The sequence below is a fragment of the Protopterus annectens genome, chromosome 17.part0, assembly GCF_019279795.1.
Source record: "Protopterus annectens isolate FY-2018-M chromosome 17.part0, PAN1.0, whole genome shotgun sequence".
Taxonomy (NCBI): domain Eukaryota; kingdom Metazoa; phylum Chordata; order Ceratodontiformes; family Protopteridae; genus Protopterus; species Protopterus annectens.
Genome location: NC_056751.1, coordinates 666,691,664 through 666,712,757, shown reverse-complemented (window position 1 = coordinate 666,712,757; position 21,094 = coordinate 666,691,664). Strand labels below are relative to the sequence as shown.

General features: G+C 46.7%; 1 protein-coding gene across 3 annotated transcripts in view; it reads left to right on the top strand.

The window, feature by feature from the left end:
• The window catches only part of USF1 (upstream transcription factor 1), a 931,515-nt gene that overhangs the window by 702,631 nt on the left and 207,790 nt on the right, over positions 1-21,094 (top strand). For all 3 annotated transcript variants that reach the window (XM_044059392.1, XM_044059391.1, XM_044059393.1), the window contains one exon: positions 11,671-11,765. In XM_044059392.1, coding sequence (XP_043915327.1) covers positions 11,671-11,765 — 95 coding nt within the window. The remainder of the gene's footprint in view (positions 1-11,670; positions 11,766-21,094) is intronic.

Here is a 21,094-nt window from a genome sequence, read left to right as displayed (position 1 = left end):
CAGTCACAGAAATTTAAAATAAGGCAAGATAGATTTAAAAGAAGCTTTATAGGAGGGAAATTTATAGTTGAGAATGTTGTCTATTTGGTTCATAGGTTCATACTAGGCTATCTGCCCAAGGGCATTTATAAGCCTAGCCCATAGTTATTTGGCTTTCGCCACCCCTTTAGTTTGAATAAAACTATGCCTATTATTTTGCTGTGCCTCTGTCAAGCAGTGACACTGAAGTAATCCCTGGGGTATATCTGCGATCCCCCATCCATTGGTCAAGATTCCTCTTGAACAAGGCCAGCGAGGTGCTCTGCCTCACATGTACCGGGATTTTGTTCCACAGCATAGGGAGTCTCTGGGTGATGAATCTGTCCCTCCAGCATGTTCTATTAATAACCGTGTCAAGGTTTAAGTCTCCCGCCCTTGTGGTTCTGAGGGATCTAGATTTTTGAGGTGAAGCATATTCATCAAATCAGGGTTTGACATGGCCTTATATGTCAGGCACAGGTCACCTCTGAGCAAGAGGTATGAGACTGAGTAGAGCTGGAGTTCTTTCAGTCGGGCAGCATAAGACATATTTTTGAGACCCTTTATCCTTTTGGTGAGGAACTTTTGGGGCCTTTCCAGCTGCTGCAGGTGTCTGGTCAGATACATTCCGAATGGGGCATTGTACTCAATCATAGGTCTAATGAGTGATGAGTACAGGGGCGATGACCTCCCTTGATCTAGATGTGAATCCCTTCATGATCAGGTGGGCAATGTAGAAGGTTTTCCTAACTACTTTAGCAACATGAGTGTCAAACGAAAGGCTACTGTCAGCCTGGGTCCCCAGATCCGTGATGACTTCTTCTGTGCTCAGTGGATTGCCACCTATATGGTAGCTAGGGGTAACCTTGTTTTTCCCGAAGGGTATGACTATGCATTTCTTGGCATTTAACTTTAGGCCATGGCTCTGGCACCAGTTATCCGTTTCTGTGAGGCCCTTCTGAAGGATATCTGTGTCAGATGTGTTTTCGACTATGGCGCCCAGTTTGCAGTCATCTGCAAACTTTGTCAGCCATAACCCTCCTGTGTTTGCTTGTACTTAAGAAAAGTAGATGCCGAACAAGAGTGGACCCAGGACTGAGCCCTGTGGGACACCACTTGTGACAGGCTTTGAGTCTGACATGGCTCCAGCAACTCTGACCCTGTGGGTTCTGTCACTTAGCCAGTTTGCAACCCATCTTGTGATGTATGGGTTTACATTCAAGCTGATGAGTTTTTGATGATACCTGAGTGGGGTATTGTGTCAAGGCCTTTGCCAGGTCAAGGTAGGCTGTATGGACTGCCTTTCCTCATCAATGGCCTTGGTGACTGTCTCAAAAAGTCAACCAAGTTTAAAAGGCATGATCTGCCTTTGACAAAGCCAAACTGGGTTGGATCCAAAGTCTGCAAGTTCCCTATGTCTTTATTTATGAGTTCCATTATGATCCTCTCCATGGCTTTGCAGATAAGGCTTGTCAAGCTAATGGGACGGTAATTTCCAGGGTCGGTGGAGGCACCGCCTTGTGAAGTGGGACCACAGTGCCGTGCGCCACTCCTTGCACGATCCTGAGGTGAGGCTAAGATTAAACAGCTGTCCTAACTGCGGGTTTAATTCCTCATTGAGTTCGTGGAGCCACAGCCGGGGACACCATCCGGTCCCATGGATGCTGTGTTTTTGCTTTGGAGAGAGCAGTTCTCACCTGGGTGTTGGAGATGTTTGGGGCTACAATCCTCTGGTATAGATATCTCTCCTTTTGGGAGAAGTTTGCACTGAACCTGTCAGCCAGTATGTTGGCAATGTGTGTAGGTTCAGTAATCTTCACATCATTTTGAACTAATTCTGAGCATATCTGGGAGTTTCCTCCTAGGTTTCTAACATAGCTAAAGAAGGCCTTATGATTGTCTTTTGAATCCTTGGCGATTTTTCTCTCAAAATTTGCCTTGGATGATTTTATGAGAGCTCTTAGTTTTTTACTTATAATGATCAAAGGTGTCTTACCTTTCAAGGATTTTGCTCTATCTTGTAGTAGCTTCCTCCTTTTTTGTAGAGCTTGTTTATGGCTGGGGTCCACCAGACTGGACGCTTGCCTTTGGTACAAAGAGTCTTAGTTTTGTTTGGGATTGCCTGATCCATGCAGTCCTGTATGTGCTGGTAGAAGGCATTTGTAAGTGATTCAGCGGTTTGAGTAATGTTTACCACTGGCTCAGGGGCCTTAAAGGAGACCACACTAGTTTTAGAAGTGTGAAGTCGGCTTTTGAGAAGCTTTTCACTGTGGTCTTTTGTTTCAGGTGGGGGCGGATGAGGACCTCCAGCGAGATTAGTTTATGATCTGATCTCACCAGTGAGGGGTATACTTCGGTGTTGAACATTGTGATCCCATGTTCGTGATGATGAGATCAAGTATGTTTTCTCCTCTTGTGGGATGGTGACTAGTTGTTCCATGGCATTTGAGTTTATGAACTCCAGGAACCTTTGGGCTAGAGTGTTTGGGCTTGAGTAGTGTTCCCAGTCTATATTAGGGTAGTTGAAGTCACCTAGTATGATGGTGTTTGGAGATACATTTATCCCTCCATTGTTTTCAGGAAGGCCATGTGAGGTTCCTGAGTTTGAGAGGTTGGCCTGTAACATGCTACAAATTGCAGAGCAGTCTTGCCTATGGTTAATTGCACCTGGATGGTCTCCGATGCATCGTGCGTTGCCACCAACCTTGAGGTGTGGGTGTCCTTTATGAATATGGACACCCCCCCCCTCCTTTCTTGGTGTTGTCCGGATTTTGGGGCCGAACGCATGATATGAGGTGAAACCTGCTAGTGCTGGGGTGCTCTCAGGAGCCTTGAACCAGGTTTCTGTCACAGCACAGACATCGATGTTCTCCATACTGAGAAGGGCCTCGAGTGCGTGCATCTTGAGATTGAGACTTCTGGCATTGAGCAGCATTACCCTTAGTTATTTTACTTTTTTGTGTTCTAGGGTGGTAGGTTTAGAATTTGAGCCTTGCCTAAAAAAGGCACTATGGGGTGGCAAGAGCCTTTGCCAATATCCGGAAGCCTAGGGGTGACAGGTGCAAACCGTCCCTTGCAGCGTGGCTTGTCCAGCATGTCATCCCAGGCAGACAGACATTGGATCCCCTTTGAATGACACCAGAATTTAAGCCAATTATTAAAGCTGATCATCTTATCACTGTATTGTGGCATCATTCTAGGTGAAGGTAGGATACTGCTCAAGGTCAGGGTCATACCTGCCTGGGCTACATAATCAGAGCTCCTCAATGTCTCTTTTCATGTAGTCCAAGGAGGTACGTCTCAGGTCGTTGACACCAGCGTGGACAATGACTGAGTCGTACTTGTACCTGCTGTTGAGAGACCTGAGTGCTTGTGTTATGTGGCGGATTCTAGCGCCCGACAGGCAGCTTACTGTGACCTTCTCCTTACTCAGTCTGGTGAGCGGGACGTCAGTGTGTCTGACTATGGAGTCACCTATGACAAGTATGTTTGGTGTTGTATTTGGCCTTAAGGGCAGTGACTGCTTTGCACACTGATTTTGTTGTTTATGTGTTGTTTGTGGAAAAAGACTGATTTTCAGTGGACCTGGGTGGGATGATTGGAGAGTTGAGAAGCAGTAGCTAGTAGAAGAATACGACAAATCTGTAATTAGGTGATGGACAGTCAAAGTTTAGAGGAATGAAGGAAAGGTGGGGAATACAGTCTGAGAAAAAGGTGATTAGAAAAATGAGTTAAGGGGAATGGTGTTATGGTATTGGATTAGGAAAGGGAATGGGCGAAAAGATGAGTCCTTCAGCTCTTCAGTCTGATGATAGTGAAGCTTACTCTCTTAATTAGTAGCATGACAGGATGTTGAAAGTGGGGCAGGGAGGTAGATGATGCAGTTGCCAAGAAGTTACTGTATCGTGTCAAGAAGAGTGATGCCAGTCTTAAGGGGGAGGGAGATAGGATGAGTAGATGATACATGTAATATATGAAAAAGTGCTTCTATAATATTGTTTAATGTATATATTATAAAACGTGTGAGTGTATAATTGAATGTGTAATGTTGCCAGCCCATTGTTTATGAACCATTTTTAGTTTGGACTTTAGAGACTATTTTTCTACTGCTCCTGTATTATCATTTTTTTCCTTAGCAGCGTATCCCTCTGTAATCATCTCTTTTGGCCCATTTATTCAGAGCCACAGATGCTGGGAATCATTCACTTGTGGTCTGAGTTTTGATATGTTCCTCATACCCCCTCTTCCATTTGATGGAAAAGTACACTGTAGTGCCTAGTGAGCTGGACCCCATGTGAGGGTGCACTTCCGCGTGTGTTATTTGCACTAGAATGCTTGTGCACTCATTAACGAACTTGTAGTCCTGGAGCCCCAAACCTCAGTACTTCACCAGTCCCAAGTGGGGTGCCTACTGTGGAACTGTACCATATCTCTCACCTGAGAGGTGGATGTGCCACTGTCAGGTACTCATTTAAACCCGTATTCTCAGTCAGCCTCTCCACCTCTGGTGACCACATAGTATTGTTCATGCCTTCTCTAGCTGCTTAAAATAGTTTCACAGTCCTTGGAAGCTGAACGGCTTGGACACCAGTGACCTTGTGGATTGGTTGGGCAGATGGAGGAAAGTTGACACTGTGATGTGTCCATTTTGTTTTGATGGATGAAAAGGGTTGCAGTGTCACTGAAAGTGCCATTTCCAGGATCTTAATGGCAGTAGTGCCTTCTACTCCTTCAGCAAGGCCATTGAGGTGTAGATTGTTACACTTCTGCAGATTGTCCAGTCCAGTTTGGTTGTTGGCAATTTTATGCTGTTCTTTATATCACAACCTGTATATCCTGTACATGTGCAGTCTCGTATAGGATCATTTCCCAGAAGGCTGCCTTCGCACCCCTTACTCTACATCAGCTTTGTTTGAAAATGCCAGTTACTTAATTTCAGAAGCATCTTCTTACACTTGGGAGATCGTTAGGCATAATTTTTCATTTGTCCTCCAACATGGATCCTGCTGTATGGTTCTCTGATGCTGATGCTTCTGTTTAAATATCATTTTAACAGTCTGCTTCTAAAATGCTTTGTAAGCAAAGTAAACTATCTGATGTTATGTGGTCCTATCTCGTCTACATTCTTTACTCACGGGTTTGGAGCCGAGAATCGGCACTGACTCGGCCAACTTATTTCTCTAGCACGAAGTCTCTAATTGGCTGGGCTAACCCGGTATCCCAAGGTGCACCTCGCCGTAGTCCCAGATCTCGTTTGCCCCTCGTAGAGTTAGGACGTGGTCTCGCTTGGCTGTGGCTAAGTACCCTTTTTCAAAACTTTTCATAAGTCTTTAGCAGTCTGTTCTCTTGTAAAAAGCTATTTTAATAGCTAGTTTTTCATTGTGAGTGTACTGTGTAAGCGAGTGGTGTTTTTTTGTGGTATCCCTCTGTTTTGGCGGGCTAGGCCCGTTTAAATTAGAGAACCTAGTCCTCTCCTGTGTTGTTTTTTGTGTAAACTTGTGTTTTGTTTGTTTTTTTGGTCGGTAGTTAGATTTCCTTGCTGCACCAAAGAAACGTTTAAATTAGACTTTCCTTGGCTGTTCGTAGTTTGGTTTTTCCCACCTTCCCCTTGTGCTGTCATTGTCGGTTGAGTGGGTGCTGTTAATTACTATGACTAAAGAGCAGAAAGAGCATAAACCCTCTAGGTTTAAAAAATGCTCAAAATGTGGCTACAAGATGTCCATTACAGATGGGCATTTTATCTTCGTTTATTGTCTTGGTGCTATTCACCTGCAAGAGTCCTGCAGTTTTTGCCATGCCTTCAGCCCGAGGGTACTGCAGGAAAGAAAAAATAAGCTGATTTTGAAGGGCCTGGTTAAGCCTTCTTTTGAGGAGTCCTTAGACTCTTCTTCTAGTACAAAGTCTAAGACTTCCAAGGCCAAGAAAAGATCTCCAGCTCCATCTGTCTCCTCGGAGCCCCCGGAGAAGGTTTCGAAAGTGGATACTGCCTCCTCGGCTCCCTTGTCCTCGGGGCTGCAGGAGGTATCTGTTGTGCTGGAGTCGATCTCGGCCCCGATATTATTGGAGCCTATTCGGAGCCGGTCACCCAGTGTTAGGCATGAGTCTTCAGGTAGGAGATCCCGATCTCCTATTTCCTCTAAATCCTCTAGGCTGTCTGATTTGGATGTGGATAGGGTTGTCCAGAGGCTCCTGCAGTCGCCGGTGTTAGCAAAATTGTTCTTGGCTCCGACCCAGTCGGCTCCGGAGCCAGTCCCTATTCTTGTACCAATGATTCCTCCTCAGAGCACCCCTGTGTCGTCGGAGCCGGAGTGCTCCGTGCCGAGTGATGTTCTCGTGTCGGCTCCAATACCCCTTGCGAGTTTATCGGAGCCGACGTCTGCTCCAACCATGTCAGTTCTGTCCTCTGGTTTCGGTACTCTGGTTTCATCAGTCGGACCCGAGGGGGATACCTCGGGACTCTTGTCGGTTCCAAGCCTCCCTCTCGGTGCATCAGCTCGGGGAACCCTGACTCCGGATGTGGTCCTGGAGACAGGTCGGTCCTCGGATTCGGGGGGACCTGCCTTCGAGGCCATGAGGAGCGCACTGGCCAGATCATCAGTTACATCAGCCAGATCGGTCACTCCTTCCCCCTACACCCCGGCTAGAGCCTCTGACGCCCCCCTATCCGTGAATGGCGGAGCCCGAAGGTCTGAGGATATCCCCATGAGCGGTCCCAACTTTCTGAGGGCCCCTCAGAGTCGGTGCCTGAGGAGCCCCCTAGAAAGAAGTTATGCAAGAGGAAGCACATGGACTCCCAGGACGAGTCCCTCACTTCTGATACCGACCTCGAGGAGTCAGAGGGGTCCCCAAGTCGTCCTCCGATGATGTCTCTTTCTCCGACATCCTGGAGATCTTGAGGCAGAGAGGCGACTGGCCGTCCAAGACCCCCTCTGAGGAGGAGTCGGTATTCCTCAAGGCCTTCGGAACTCAACCCTCTGCCTCCTGGGTGTCTCCACCCTTCGATGAACTCCTGGATTTGATTTGTCAAAGGGTGTGGGAGAGCCCTGATTCCGTGGAACCGGTGCCCAGACATCCAAATAAGTTTCTCTCTGCTCCCCCGGGGAAAGAGTTCCTGACCGTAGATGCCTTGGTGGTGGCGGCAGCCACTCAGCAGGAAGTTGCAGAGGCTTCTTCTTCCGTCCATCCTCCTAACAAGGAGTCCAGGAGTATGGACCGGTACGGGAAGCGTACCTTGTCTTCAGCGACCTTTACTTTGCGGTTGCTGAATTATCTTTGTCATTTTACTCGGCTCCAGAGAGATTTCCTGAAGGAGCTAGGAGACACTCTGATGGGTAATATGCCTGAGGCGGTAGCGCAGACTGTTAACGCCCAGTTGTCTACCCTTGGTTCCATTGTCAACTCGTCCATGTGGCTCATATCCTTTGCAGCCGAAGGGGTGAGTAGGGCAGCTAGCTCAGGTGTAGCTCTCAGAAGGCAAGCCTGGATGCACCTGTGTCATTTTGCGGAGGCCTTTGTCTTCCTTCACTGACTCCCCCTTTGATGGGTCCTCACTCTTCGGGACCAAAGTGAAAGATACCCTCACCAGATGCGAAAAGGAGGGGAAGACCCTATCTGCCATAGGGGCCCGTTTCTCTCTTCCTTCTAGGCCTTACCCCAAGGCTCAGAGAGGAGGGAAAATGTGGTTCAAGAAGTCACAGAAGTCTCTCCCTGCCGCTCAAGGTGAGTCCCCCTCCAGAGGCAGAGGAGGGGGAAATTATTCTGGAAGACGCCATCCTAGGGGCAAAGGAGGCCCCCGCAACTTGGGAGACCGCGATTCCTTTCGCGGGTCTTCCTTTCAGCGTTCTTGATGTGTTGCCCGACTGTGCTGTTCCGGAGCCAGTCGGGGGCCAAATTTCGTTGCATTCGGAAGCCTGGGAAAGCATCAACCAGGATCGTTGGGTGCTTCGAATAGTTACCGGAGGTTACACTATTCCCTTTTTAGCAACACCCCCTCCAATCAAAAGAATCCCGGACGTTCCACCCAGTCAACTGGATCAAGCAGCACTAGAAGTTTCAAAGCTGCTAGAAAAAGGAATCATCCAACCTGTCCCCTCAGACCATATCGGATCAGGAACTTACTCAAGACTCTTTTTGGTGCCGAAAAGAACAGGGGACCTGAGACCCATTCTGGATCTCAGCCGATTGAATCACTACGTTCTGAAGTCCAAGTTCCGAATGGTCACTCTTCAGTCCATTTTTCCCTTGCTTGAAAAAGGAGTATGGATGTGCTCCATCGATCTCAAGGATGCCTACTACCACATCAAGATGGACAAGGCATCCAGGAGTCACGCTTCTGGCTGGGAGCCAGTCACTTCCAGTTTTGTGCCCTGCCCTTTGGTCTCACCACAGCCCCCAGGGTGTTTACCAAGTGTTTGGCAGTGGTGACAGCTCACCTGAGACATTGGGGATTCCAGGTGTTTCCATATCTGGACGACTGGCTTCTCACCGCCCCCACCAGGCATCTCCTCATTCAAGCCAGGGAGGCTGCCATTACACTTTGTCAACAACTAGAAATTACCTTGAACTGGGAAAAGTCTGCCTTGCTGCCCTCACAGTGTGTTGTTTTTATAGGCGCAGAGCTAGACTCTATTCAAATGCGGGCCTTTCTGCCACAAGAGAGGATAAGAGCGCTGCAGTCTCAGATTCATGCATTGTTGCCCCTCAAGAGAGTTCATGCCAGGTTACTTCTCCAGCTCTTGGGATCCATGGCTGCCACCATCATGCTGATGCCTCTAGCCAGGTTACACATGCGGATCCTACAGTGGCTCCTTTCGGCCCAATGGTTATTTCAAAAACTTCCTCTTTCCCACTTGATACTTCTCACGGAACGGTGCAAACAGGACCTCCGCTGGTGGCTATGTTCCACCAATCTGGACAAGGGGAGGAGTTTGATTCCTATGTCTCCAGTGGCCACGGTGACCACGGACGCCTCCCAGATGGGGTGGGGGGGGCATTATCTTGGCAGGACGGTCCAAGGCACGTGGCAAGATCACGAGGTACACCTGCACATCAGTGTTCTAGAGATGAGAGCGTTGCAGGCACTCCAAAGCTCTCTTCGTCTGGGAACGATTGCAATTCACTCAGACAGCATGTCCGTGGTGTGGTACCTGAACAAGCAGGGGGAACCAAGTCTTATCCCCTCTGCAGAGAGGCCATGCGAGTGTGGCATTGGGCAGTGTCTTCCCAACGTTTTTTAGTGACAACGCACATTCTGGGAAAGACCAACGTGATAGCGGACAGGCTGAGCAGAGCTATTCTGATGCCTTACGAGTGGTCCCTGAACAACCGAGTGGCGGTTCAAATTTTCAACAGGTGGGGTCAGCCTTGCTGTGATCTCTTCGCCAGCCCTCTCAATGCCAAATGCAGCAAGTACTTCACACTGATCCCCCCACAGGGGGAGTCACCCAGGGACGCTCTAGTTCACGATTGGCCCCCCGGTCTGATCTATGCTTTCCCTCCATTTCCTCTGTTAGCAAGAGTGATTCAGAAAGCTATATCCTTGGGAAGCAGGATGATTCTAATTGCTCCACACTGGCCTCGACAAGTATGGTTCCCCTTTCTTCAGCAGTACGCAGTGGACGGTCCTTGGACCCTGGACCCAATGCCAGACCTACTGACTCACATGTCAGGACAGCTCCATCCCTCCCTGCAAACCCTCAGGTTGACCGCCTGGCTGCTTCACTTCCATCACTAGTTAGACGACATTCTTTTTCACCTGAGGTGGTACACATCTTGTCTTCGTCTCATAAGTCTTCCACCAGAAGGATTTATTCCAACAAATGGAAGAGATTCTCCATTTGGGCTCAGGCCCAAGGTTTGGACCCCTTCACAGCCCCAATTCCGTCTGTCTTAGATTTTTTAGCCATGCTTTTCCGACAGGGCTCCGCGCCTGCTACCATTAAGGTGCAGCTGGCCGCAATTTCCAATTTTCATACATCTTACGAGCCTTCTCTTATGGGCCATAAACTCTGTAAGGCCTTCTTGAAAGGCGCCTGGTTACTTCGCCCTCCTGTTTCAGAACCCGTCTTGCCATGGGATCTAAACCTTGTGTTACAAGCCATCACTTCACCGCCCTTTGAACCGGCTGCCACCTGTGAATTAAAATTTCTATCTTGGAAGACGGCTTTCCTAATAGCCATTACATCTGCCAGAAGAGTATCAGAGATTCAAGCTTTGTCCATTAAACCTCCGTATTTGACCTTTCATAAGGACAGAGTTTCCCTGAGACTTAACCATCCTTCCTTCCTAAGGTATCATCCACTGTTGATCTTCATCAGTCTATTAAGTTACCAGTGTTCTTTCCAAACTTTTCCAATAAAGCAGGGTTTAGATTTCACCAGTTGGATGTGCACAGACAGCTAAGATTCTACTTACACAGGACTAAGCATGTTAGGAAGTCTGATCAGCTGTTTGTGTCCTTCTCAGAAAACAGAACAGGTTGTCCTATTTCCAAGAGCACAATTTCTAAGTGGATCAAAGATTGTATTTCCTTTATCTATTCGTCAGCAGGCAGAAATTTACCTTTTCCCGTCAAAGCTCACTCTACCAAGGCAGTGTCTACATCAGTAGCTTACCATGCTAGACTTTCATTGGATGATATTTGTGCTGCGGCCACCTGGGCCTCTCCTCACACCTTTATTACTCATTACAGGTTGGACGTGGCTTCTAGGGGCCGGGCTTCCTTTGGTTCCACGGTTCTCAGGAGTATTTTCCTATGAGCCGCCCAGGATAGAGGTGCTGGGCACGCTGTCCCGTGAGTAAAGAATGTAGGCGAAATAGGACCACATAACATCAGGTAGTTATGTACTCACCATAACGATCGATGTATGTGGTCCATCTCGCCTCACATTCTTACGTACCCTCCCACCTGCCCCCTTCCTGTAGGATTTGGAGGAAAATTGGCTCTGAGAACCCTTCAGTGTCAGTTGTTTTTTCTTTCCTTTCTGGCTGGAGCTCCTTCCAGTGGTGGTTGTGTATGGGGTGTGACTGGAATAGCTGAAAACAAGATCTGGGGCTAGGGCGAGGTGCATCTTGGGATACCGGATTAGCCCAGCCAATTAGAGACTTCGTGCTAGAGAAATAAGTTGGCCGAGTTGGCTCCGAACCCGTGAGTAAAGAATGTGAGGCGAGATGGACCACATACATCGATCGTTATGGTGAGTACATAACTACCTGTTTTCTGAACTTGTTAGTTAAAAATGTTGTACATTTGCTTTCCCTTGACATTCTGTATAAGTATGGCATTGTGGAACTACAAGTTTTGAACTGCATTTGTGGTTTTCATACAAAGTGACATGTCTGATGATTAACGCATCCTGGAGAGATTTTAGTGTGGTGCAGAACTCCTTTTCAACTTTGTAGTGTCTTGATAGTAATCACATTGTGATTTGCATTGGTAAACATGCATGGTGAAATGGTATTGGACACTTTGCTTCCAGACACAATGTGACATGAGCGATGCATTTTCAGGTGCTGTAGGTTTAGGAAGCAGAGAGAGAGAAGCTGCTGTCACTTGTTGTCTTGCTGAATTTTTTTGTGTTGGATTTGTCTGCTTGTAGTGTTGACTTGAATCTTCTGGGTAATTAAAATGTTACATTATCTTGTTTTCTGCAGTGGAACGACGAAGACGGGACAAAATCAACAATTGGATTGTGCAACTGTCAAAAATCATCCCAGACTGCACAACAGATAACACAAAGACAGGCCAGGTGAGATCTTTGGATCGTTTGCATATCCATGGTTATGGATCCTAGTTTCATGTTCTGCAGCGGGATGGTACAAGAGGGGTTTATTGCTGGCTAGCACTAGCTTTGTTGCTGTAAGAGTATAGACTATAGTCAGAACTAAGACCGAACTCATGGGGGAGTGCTTATCAATGCTCAAACTAAGTTGCTCATTGCGCAGCTACGTACTGTGGAAATTTCAGGGGTAGTTTATATGGAAAATTTTAATTCTCTGTGTATACTGTGCACTGCTAATCGCCACAGCAAGGTGGGCAGTGTTGCATGAATGTGCCAAATTAGTAGAGACACAGAAAACTGACTAAAATAAGGAATTAGCCCCCTGGCCCACCAAGTGGTCTCACCTAGAGCCATCCTGTGTGATTGCTAGCTCAGACAGAGGGCACTTTCTATTCCTACTAGAAAAGCAGATGTTCTTCGTGTTTCACTGTTGCAGTCATTACATTTGGGTTATCTGCTTTCAGTAGCCCTCAGTCAGCCTGATTAACAAAGTCTTGGGTCCTACGTCGGTTGCTGTCTCTTCTTCCATGACATCAGGTCGTCAGGGGTATAAAACATGCAGCCAACGTCATTACATCAGTCTTTCTTGCCATGCCGTGCCCGAAGCAGAACCGGTTTGCAAGTACCGGTCGGCCAACTCCTGAAATTTTCGTTTTCAAGTTTCAGAACCAAAGTCTTCAACTAAAAGCTAAGTACCCCGTTGGGGAAACTTTTTCTTGCTGTAATCCGATGTCAATAAAAGTAAATAATTGCATTTCTTGTGGAAAGCAAATACCTCATAAAGATTTTCATTCATACTGTATTCTTTGCCTAGGCTCTGACCACGACGTACCTCGCTGTCGGTTTTGTGCCTTATTTAAACCACGAACTATCCATCGTCGGTATATTTGCACTTCTAAATATTTTGCTGCTCTGTTCAATTTTCCTGATATGTCTTCGGTAAGCCATCTGACTACTGACATTCTGAAGAAATGCAAAGATAAAGACAGAGACAGGCCGCCCAGTTCACCGGTACTCGGTGAGGTGCTTTCGCAGCCCCTGATACCCACTACTTCAGATTCGCAGGCCTCTACCAAGACCTATTCGGAGTCCATTATGCCGCGAAATGCTTCAACTTTGGAACCTGCAGATGTCTCTACCTTGGATGGGTCTGGAGCCGCTGTGCAGGCACCGGCTTCTGAGGGTGTATTCAGGCCTACTAACTTGCATATTAAACCAATGCCATCTTCTTCTTCAAGGCCTAAAACTCAAACCATGCCTAGAAAACTAACGCCCAGACCGCATGGTCAGACTTCTATGCCTAAAAAACGAATGGTAAGAATGACTGAAGATCTTATTACTTTAATCAGGAGAAGCCAACCTTCCCCCTCTAAGAGACCTAGGACTGAGTTTGCTTATGATACTTCTGACCAGGTTTCTGAAATGTCTGTTTCCTCTGATGACCAGGATTTACCCTTATCTACCTGATGGATATTACAGGGTTCCTGACTCTCACAAGTTGCTTTTCAAAAATCCTACTGCAGATCCTGAAATTGTTTCACAGGGACCCAAGGGCATTAAAGCTACTACTACCAAAAATCCTACCCCCTCTGATAGAGACTCCAGGGCGCTGAATAGATTGGGTAAGAAGGTGTACACTTCTGCAACTTTGGCCATTAGGGCCTTGAATTGCCAGTTTCATATGTTAATGTATCAGCTGCATATTATTGGATTGCTTAAACAAAAAGTGATGTTGACTCCTGATTGTGCTGAAAATAAGGATTTACAGGATGTTATGCATTCTGCTGAACAAGTTGGTAAACATACATTGCAATGTGGTTTTGATTCACTAGCGGCATCTTGCAGGACTGCGGTAACTGGTTCTGTGCATGCTTGGCTTAAGGAGCAATCCTTGCCAGATCATGTTAAAGCGAAATTACTGGATGCTCCCTTAAATCAGGCCACCTGTTTTTCAACAAGGCAGAAGACGTTCTTAAAAAGATGGAGGAAACAGCTAAATCTATGCAAACTGTTAAAGTACAACCTCTAAGATTTAGTAGGCATTGGCCTTCTAAGAATTGGTCCTTTTCTGCCTCTTCCAGACCTTCTCAGTCCAAACCCAGCTGCAGCAGAGCACCCAGGCTTCAGTCCCAGGGGACGCACAGGACTAAGCAGTGGGGGGCCTCCACTTCCAAATTTGGGAGTAATAAAACACCCCCTATGGTAAACTGTCTCAAGGACTTCTTTTTAAAACTTCCAAGCACTTCTCAACTGACTGCCCCTTTGTGGGGAATGATTGCATTTCATGCAAAGAACTGGGGACTCATTACCCAGGAGAAATGGGTTTTAATTATAGTGTCCCAAGGATACAGATTTCACTTCCACACATCACCAACTCCAAGCGGTTGGCCAGATCTACCTCCAAAGCAGTGGGCAGAGGCCCAAAAGCAAGTACTCTCTCTTCTTAAGCATAGGGGCTATTCATTTGGTACCAGAAGAGAAAAAGGGACAAGGATGTTCTTCTTGTTTCACTGTTGCAGTCATTACATTTGGGTAATCTGCTGGCAGGTTGCCCTCAGTCGGCCTGATTAACAAAGTCTTGGGTCCTGCGTCGGTTGCTGTCCCTTCTTCCATGACATCAGGTCGTGAGGGGTATAAAACATGCAGCCGACGCCATTACATCAGTCTTTCTTGCCGTGCGATGCCTGAAGCAGAAGCAGTTCGCAAGTGCCGGTTGGCCGACTCCTGAAATTTTCATTTTTGAGTTTCAGAACCGAAGTCTTCAACTAAAAAGCTAAGTACCCCGTTGGGGAATCTTTTTCTTGCTCCTTACCGATGTCAGTAAAATTTAATAATTGTATTACTCGTGGGAAGCAAATACCTCATAAGGATTTTCACTTGTACTGTATTCCTTGCCTAGGCCCTGACCACGATGTACCTTGCTGTCGATTCTGTGCTTTATTTAATGAACGCACTATCCGTTGTTGGTACATTTTTGCTTCTAAATATTTTGGATCACGGTTTAATTATCCAGAAATGACATCGGTTAGCAATCCGACTACCAGAATTCCTAAAAAACGCAAAGAAAAAGACAGAGACAGGCCGTTGAGGTCCTAAACTGACGACGACGCTTCTCCTAAGCCAGTCGCCAGTTTGCTGGTACTCAGTGAGGTGCTTTTGCAGCCCCTGATACCCGCTACTTCTGATTTGCAGGCCTCTACTGAGACCCATTCAGAGTATGCCGCGAGATGCTTCAATTATGGAACCCGTGGATGTCTCTACCTTGGATGGGTCCGGAGCCGCTGTGCAGGCACCGGCTTCTGAGGGTGTATTCAGGCCTACAGATTTGTATATTAAACCAATGCCATCTTCAATATTAAGGCCAAAATCTCGATCTATGTCTAAAAAACCAACGCCTAGGCCACATGTGCAGGCCTCTATGCCTAAAAAACAAATGATCAAAGTGGCTGAAGATTTAATTACTCTAATCAGGGGTAGCCAACCCCCACCTTCAAAGAGGCCTAGGGCTGAACTTGACTATGAATCTTCTGAACAGGATTCTATTTCTTCTGACTCTTCTAATGAACAGGATTTGTCTATACCTACTTATGAGGACTCTAATGCAGAGGATTCCATTCCTTCTGCTTCTCCCCCTGAGGACTTTTCTCTTTGGAGAAACTTTACATACCTTAAGGGAACATTTCCACTGGGAAAGTCAGGATTTTTCTGAATCCAAAAAGAGGCTTAGGGATTTTCTTCTTCTTACTCAGCATAAGCCTTTGGCTATACCTCCTGTACTAGACATTGTTGATTATGTGTTTTCAGAATCCAGTATGGCCCCTGATTCTCTGCCTCTGACCCCTTGTAAGCCAGACAGATACTACAGGGTTCCTGATTCCCGCAAATTCCTTTTCAAACATCCTGTTGCTGACCCTGAAACCATTTCTCAGTGTCCCAAGGGCATTAAGGCTTCTACTGCTAAAAATCCTAACCCTTCTGATAGAGACTCCAGGGCGCTGGATAGACGGGGAAAAAAGGTTTATACTTCTGCAACCTTGGCAATCAGGGCTTTAAACTGTCAATTCCATATGCTAAAATATCAGCAGCATATCATGGGACTGCTTAAACAGAAAATTATGTTGATTTCTGACTGTGTGGAAAGTAAAGATTTACAGGATTTATTGCATTCAGCTGAACAAGTTGGAAAACATACTTTGCAATGTGGTTTTGATTCTTTGGAGGCCTCTTGCAGGGCTGCTGTTACTGGGTCTGTGCTTAGAAGGCATGCTTGGCTTAAGGAGCAATCTCTGCCTGATCATGTTAAAGCAAAATTGTTGGATGCTTCTTTGCAGCAGGACCGTCTGTTTGGCAATAAGGCTGAAGAAGTCCTAAAAAAGATGGAAGATAAGGCTAAATCTATGCAGACTGTGAAAGATTTCTTACAAGTACAACCTCCAAGATTTAGTAGGCACTGGCCTACTAGGAACTTGTCCTTTCCAGTTCCTTCCAGAGCAACTCAAGCCAGACCCAGACATGCCAAAAGCACCAAGTTTCAGTCCCAAGGGACTTTCAGAACTAAGCAATGGGGTCCTCCTGTTCCAAGTCTGGAAGCAACAAGACGCCTCCCTATGGTAAACAGTCTCAATTACTTTTCTTTAGAATTACCAAGCACCCTTTGGGGGGAAAACTGGCACTTCATGCAAAAGACTGGCAATTTATAACCCAGGACAAATGGGTTTTAAATATAGTGTCCCAGGGACACAGATTTCAATTCCACACGTTGCCAACTCCAAGCGGGTGGCCAGACCTGCCTCCAAATCAGTGGGCAGAGGCTCAGAAACAAGTACTTTCCCTCTTCAACATGGGGGCTTTTCAGCCGGTACCAGAAGAGGAAAAAGAACAAGGTTTCTATTCCAGACTTTTCCTGGTACCCAGAAAAGACAAATCATGGCGTCCAATTCTGGACTTGTCTACTCTAAACACTTTCCTGGACATTCCAAAATTCAAGGTGCTGACTCTTCACCAGTTACTTCCTATGCTAGGCAAAGATGCCTGGTTGTCAACTCTAGATGTAAAAAAGGCATACCTGCATATCCCAATCAGGGAATCCTGCAGAAGATACCTCCGCTTCAAAGCAGGCTTTTTGCATTGTTTGTTCTCTGCACTGCCATTTGGCTTATCTACTGAGCTCAGGGTCTTTACAAAGTGCCTGGCTACAGTAATTGCATTTTGCAGGCAAAGAAATATTCCAATATATCCATACCTGGGCAATTGTGTAACTCGGGCAGAAAACAAGGCCATTCTTCTAAAACATCTGGCGTTTGTAAAAAGGGTTCTACCTTGTCTAGGGTACACCATAAATGAAAAGAAATCACAATTAGTACCCTCTCAAAAAATGACATTCCTGGGTGCAAGCTTGAATTCAGCTGCCCAGATGGCTTACCTTATGCCAGAAAAGCAAATTCAGTTGGTGGCTTACTTCAGACAGGTGGCCACAAAAACCCTGCTATCAGCAAGCCAAATACTGCAAGCCTTGGGGTTCATGGCCTCCTGCATTCTTCTAATTCCATATGCAAGACCGCATATGAGGAAACTTCGGTGGTACTTAAAAGGTTTATGGAGTCAACATTCTCACAGCCTGGAAACAATGATTCCTATCATACCTTGCCTGCAACTAGAGTTTCTTTGGTGGGCAGAGGTCTGCCACCAAAACAAGGGACTGCCATTCACACCACCCCCTGCCGCCCAAACCCTAACTACAGACTCATCAGACTATGCATGGGGGGCTCATCTGGCAGGGAAGTGCATTCAGGGCAAATGGAGCTCGAATCAAATGCACCTTCATATCAATCACAAAGAAATGCTAGCTGTACAGAAAGCACTGACAGCCTTCAAGGACTACCTTCATCCAGGGCAAGTAATGGTAAAGACGGACAACACCACAGTTATGTGGTACATAAGCGGGGGGGGGGGGTACACATTCCTACCGCCTCTGCAGACAAGCCATGGCATTGTGGAACACTGCCTTGAGCTATCAGGTACAACTACAAGCCCAATTCCTGCCAGGAAAGCTGAATGTTTTGGCAGACAGTCTAAGCAGAAATCTCATGGACCCACACGAATGGAAACTGGAACCACGGATTTTCAACATGTTGACATGCAAATGGGGGAGCCCAGACATAGATCTCTTTGCCTCACCATAGAACTACCAGTTGGGCAATTTTTGCACAAGAAGTCCTCACAAAAAAGCCTGGAAAGTGGATGCTCTGTCCTTCAGCTGGGAAAACCTATCAGTCTATGCTTTTCCCCCTCTGCCTGTGCTCTCCAAAGTTCTACTAAAATTCAAACAGGACAAACCAAAGATGATTTTGCTTGCTCCAGACTGGCCTCGCCAACACTGGTACCCACTCCTATGCAGTCTGTCACAACTTTCTCCATGGCACCTGCCTCAGACACCTTCCTTACTGTCTCAGCAGAACAACCAAAATGTCCTTCAAGGATGCATCTGCAGTCTCAACAAATGGGTTGTCCTGTCGTCAGGCAGCCCTTCGGTCGGCCGGATTCCAAAGTCTGGGTCTGGCTTCGGCTGGTGTCGCACTTCACCCGACGTCATTGCGGCAGTTCTTCGGGTATAAAGGCATCAGCCGACGCCATTTTCCTCAGTCCTTCTTGCCGTGTGGCGCCCGAAGCAGAAGCTGTTCGCAAGTGCCGGTCGGTCAGATCCAGAGATTACTACTACCGAATACTACTTCAAAGACTTCTATAAAGCTAAGTACCCCGTTGGGAACTCTTTCTTGCCTCAGCCGATGTCAGAGAAAGTTAATAACTGTTTATCTTGTGGGAAACAAATACCTCATAAAGATTTCCACTCCTATTGCATACATTGTTTAGGCCCAGACCACGACGTAGCAGCTTGTCTAGCCTGTGCTTCTTTAACCGGCGGACGCTTAAACGCCGGACTTTGCTGAACAGACTTTCGCTCGATTTTGCCTACATTTTCCCGTCGGATCGTCCGACTACGCAAATAACCAAAAGCGCAAAAAGGACCGACACAGCGCTAAGCGGTTTCGCCGAAACCGCGGTTAAGCAACCGAGTGTCTCTGTTTCGCCGAAACTGAGCAAGCGGTTCTTTCTTCAGCCGATAACTTGCCTTCTACCGAGGCCTCTTCTATCCTGGTAGAACGGCTCGAAATCCAACCTTCTGTTGCGATTTCACAGGAATTATCAGACACCATTCCCCTAGATATTTCTACCCCTGCATGTGGAGCTGCTAGGCCTCCTCCAGCTATGTCTATTAAGGCCTTTGCCAGGGCTAAAGCAGCCAAAGCTTCAAAACCTGGGCCTGCCAAGCCCCCCTCTCACAGGCCCAGCACCAGCTCCCACATGCTTTCTTTGGCAGAGGATCTCATCTCTTTAATTCGTGGATCCCAGCCTCATCCAGACAGGGCCTCTCCCTCCTCCAGAAAGAGGCCTAGAGCAGAGCCCCCTGAGCCAGTAGCCACAGATGATTCCTCTGATGACTCAGAACATACAGACCCTCCAGAGGCTTCTTATTCTCCTTACGAAGACTCTGATGCTGAGGAGTCCATCCCTTCAGCCTCTCCTCCTGAGGAATTTTCCTTTGGGGAACCTTGCATGCTATGAGGGAACAATTTCAGTGGCAGGGCCAAGATTTCTCAGACTCTAGAAAAGGCTTAGGACCTTTCTACACTTGCCACAGCATAGGCCTTTAGCTATACCTCCAGTTCTATCTGTTGTTGATGATGCATTTAATGATGCTTGCACTACTCCGGGTACTTTACCTCCGGCTCCTGCTAAGCCCGATAGGTACTACAGGGTCCCGGACACTCATCACCACTTATATAAGGCCCCCTTTGCAGATCCAGAGACTATCTCCCAGGGCCCTAAAGCTGTAGCAGCTACTTCTTCTAAAACCCTCCCTCCGAAAGGGAATCCAGGTCCTTAGAGAGATGGGGTAAAAAAGTTTACACCTCTGCTACTTTGTCAGCTAGAGCTTTGAACTGCCAATTTCATATGATTCAATATCAAGAGTTTATGCTTGACCAGTTGACTAAAAAACTGTCCTCTGAAGAATCTATAGATAAAAAGTATGTTCAAGAAATGTTACATAACATACAGCAGGTTAGTAACCATTCTTTAAAATGTGGCTATGATGCACTGGAGGCTTCCTTTAGATCAGCCATGACTGGCACAGTTATCAGGAGGCATGCATGGTTGAAAGAACAGGCATTACCAGACCATGTCAAATCTAAGCTTTTGGATGCACCTATGGACAAGGTCAATTTATTTGGTGCCCCCGCACAGCAGCTACTAAAAAAGATGGAAGAGAAAGCAAAATCTGTGCAAACAGTAAAAGATTTCTTACAAGTTCAACCTCCAAGGTTTAGCAGGAATTGGCCCTCCAAGAATTGGTCCTTTCCAGACTCCTCTAAGGCACAAAGAGGTAGGAATAGGCGCTGTAGAGGCAGAAACCAATCCAGGGGTGACTACAGGGGTCGCCAGTGGCAGGGTAACAACCAACGAGGCACGGATACAACCACCACCACTACAACAACTCAATCACAGTGACTTGGCGGTGGCACCGCCTACCAGGGAACAACTGGAAGCACCCTTAGGCGGAAAGCTAACATTATTTTCAAAAAACTGGCACTGCATTACAAGAGAAAAATGGATTTTGCAGACTATAGACAAAGGTTACAGGTTCCATTTCCATACACTACCCGGAAAGAGAGGAATGCCAAACCTTCCACCTTCTCAAAGGGCAGAAGCTCTAAAACAAATCTCTCAATTACTAAGAATGCGAGCTGTGGAAAAGGTACCATTTATGGAGCAAGGGAAGGGATTTTACTCCAGGCTCTTCCTGGTACCAAGAAAAGAAAACAAATGGAGGCCTATTCTAGACCTGTCTGCTTTAAACACATTCCTCATTGTTCCAAAATTCAAAATGCTGACCCTACAGCAGCTTCTTCCCATGCTGGGCAAGGAGTCTTGGCTGGTAACTCTAGATCTCAAGGAGGCATACCTGCACCCCATAAGACCAATTTGCAGAAGATACCTCAGATTTCTTGCAGGATCAGAGCATTATCAATTCTCAGCATTGCCCTTTGGCTTATCTACTGCGCCCAGAGTGTTCACGAAATGCCTGGCATCAGTAATCGCTCATTGCAGACTTCAGGGAATTCAAATCTATTCCTACCTGGACGACTGCCTGATACAAGCGGACAACAAAAACAAATTAACAGAAGACTTACAAAGAGTCATCTACCTGCTACAAGCCCTGGGATATACAGTCAATA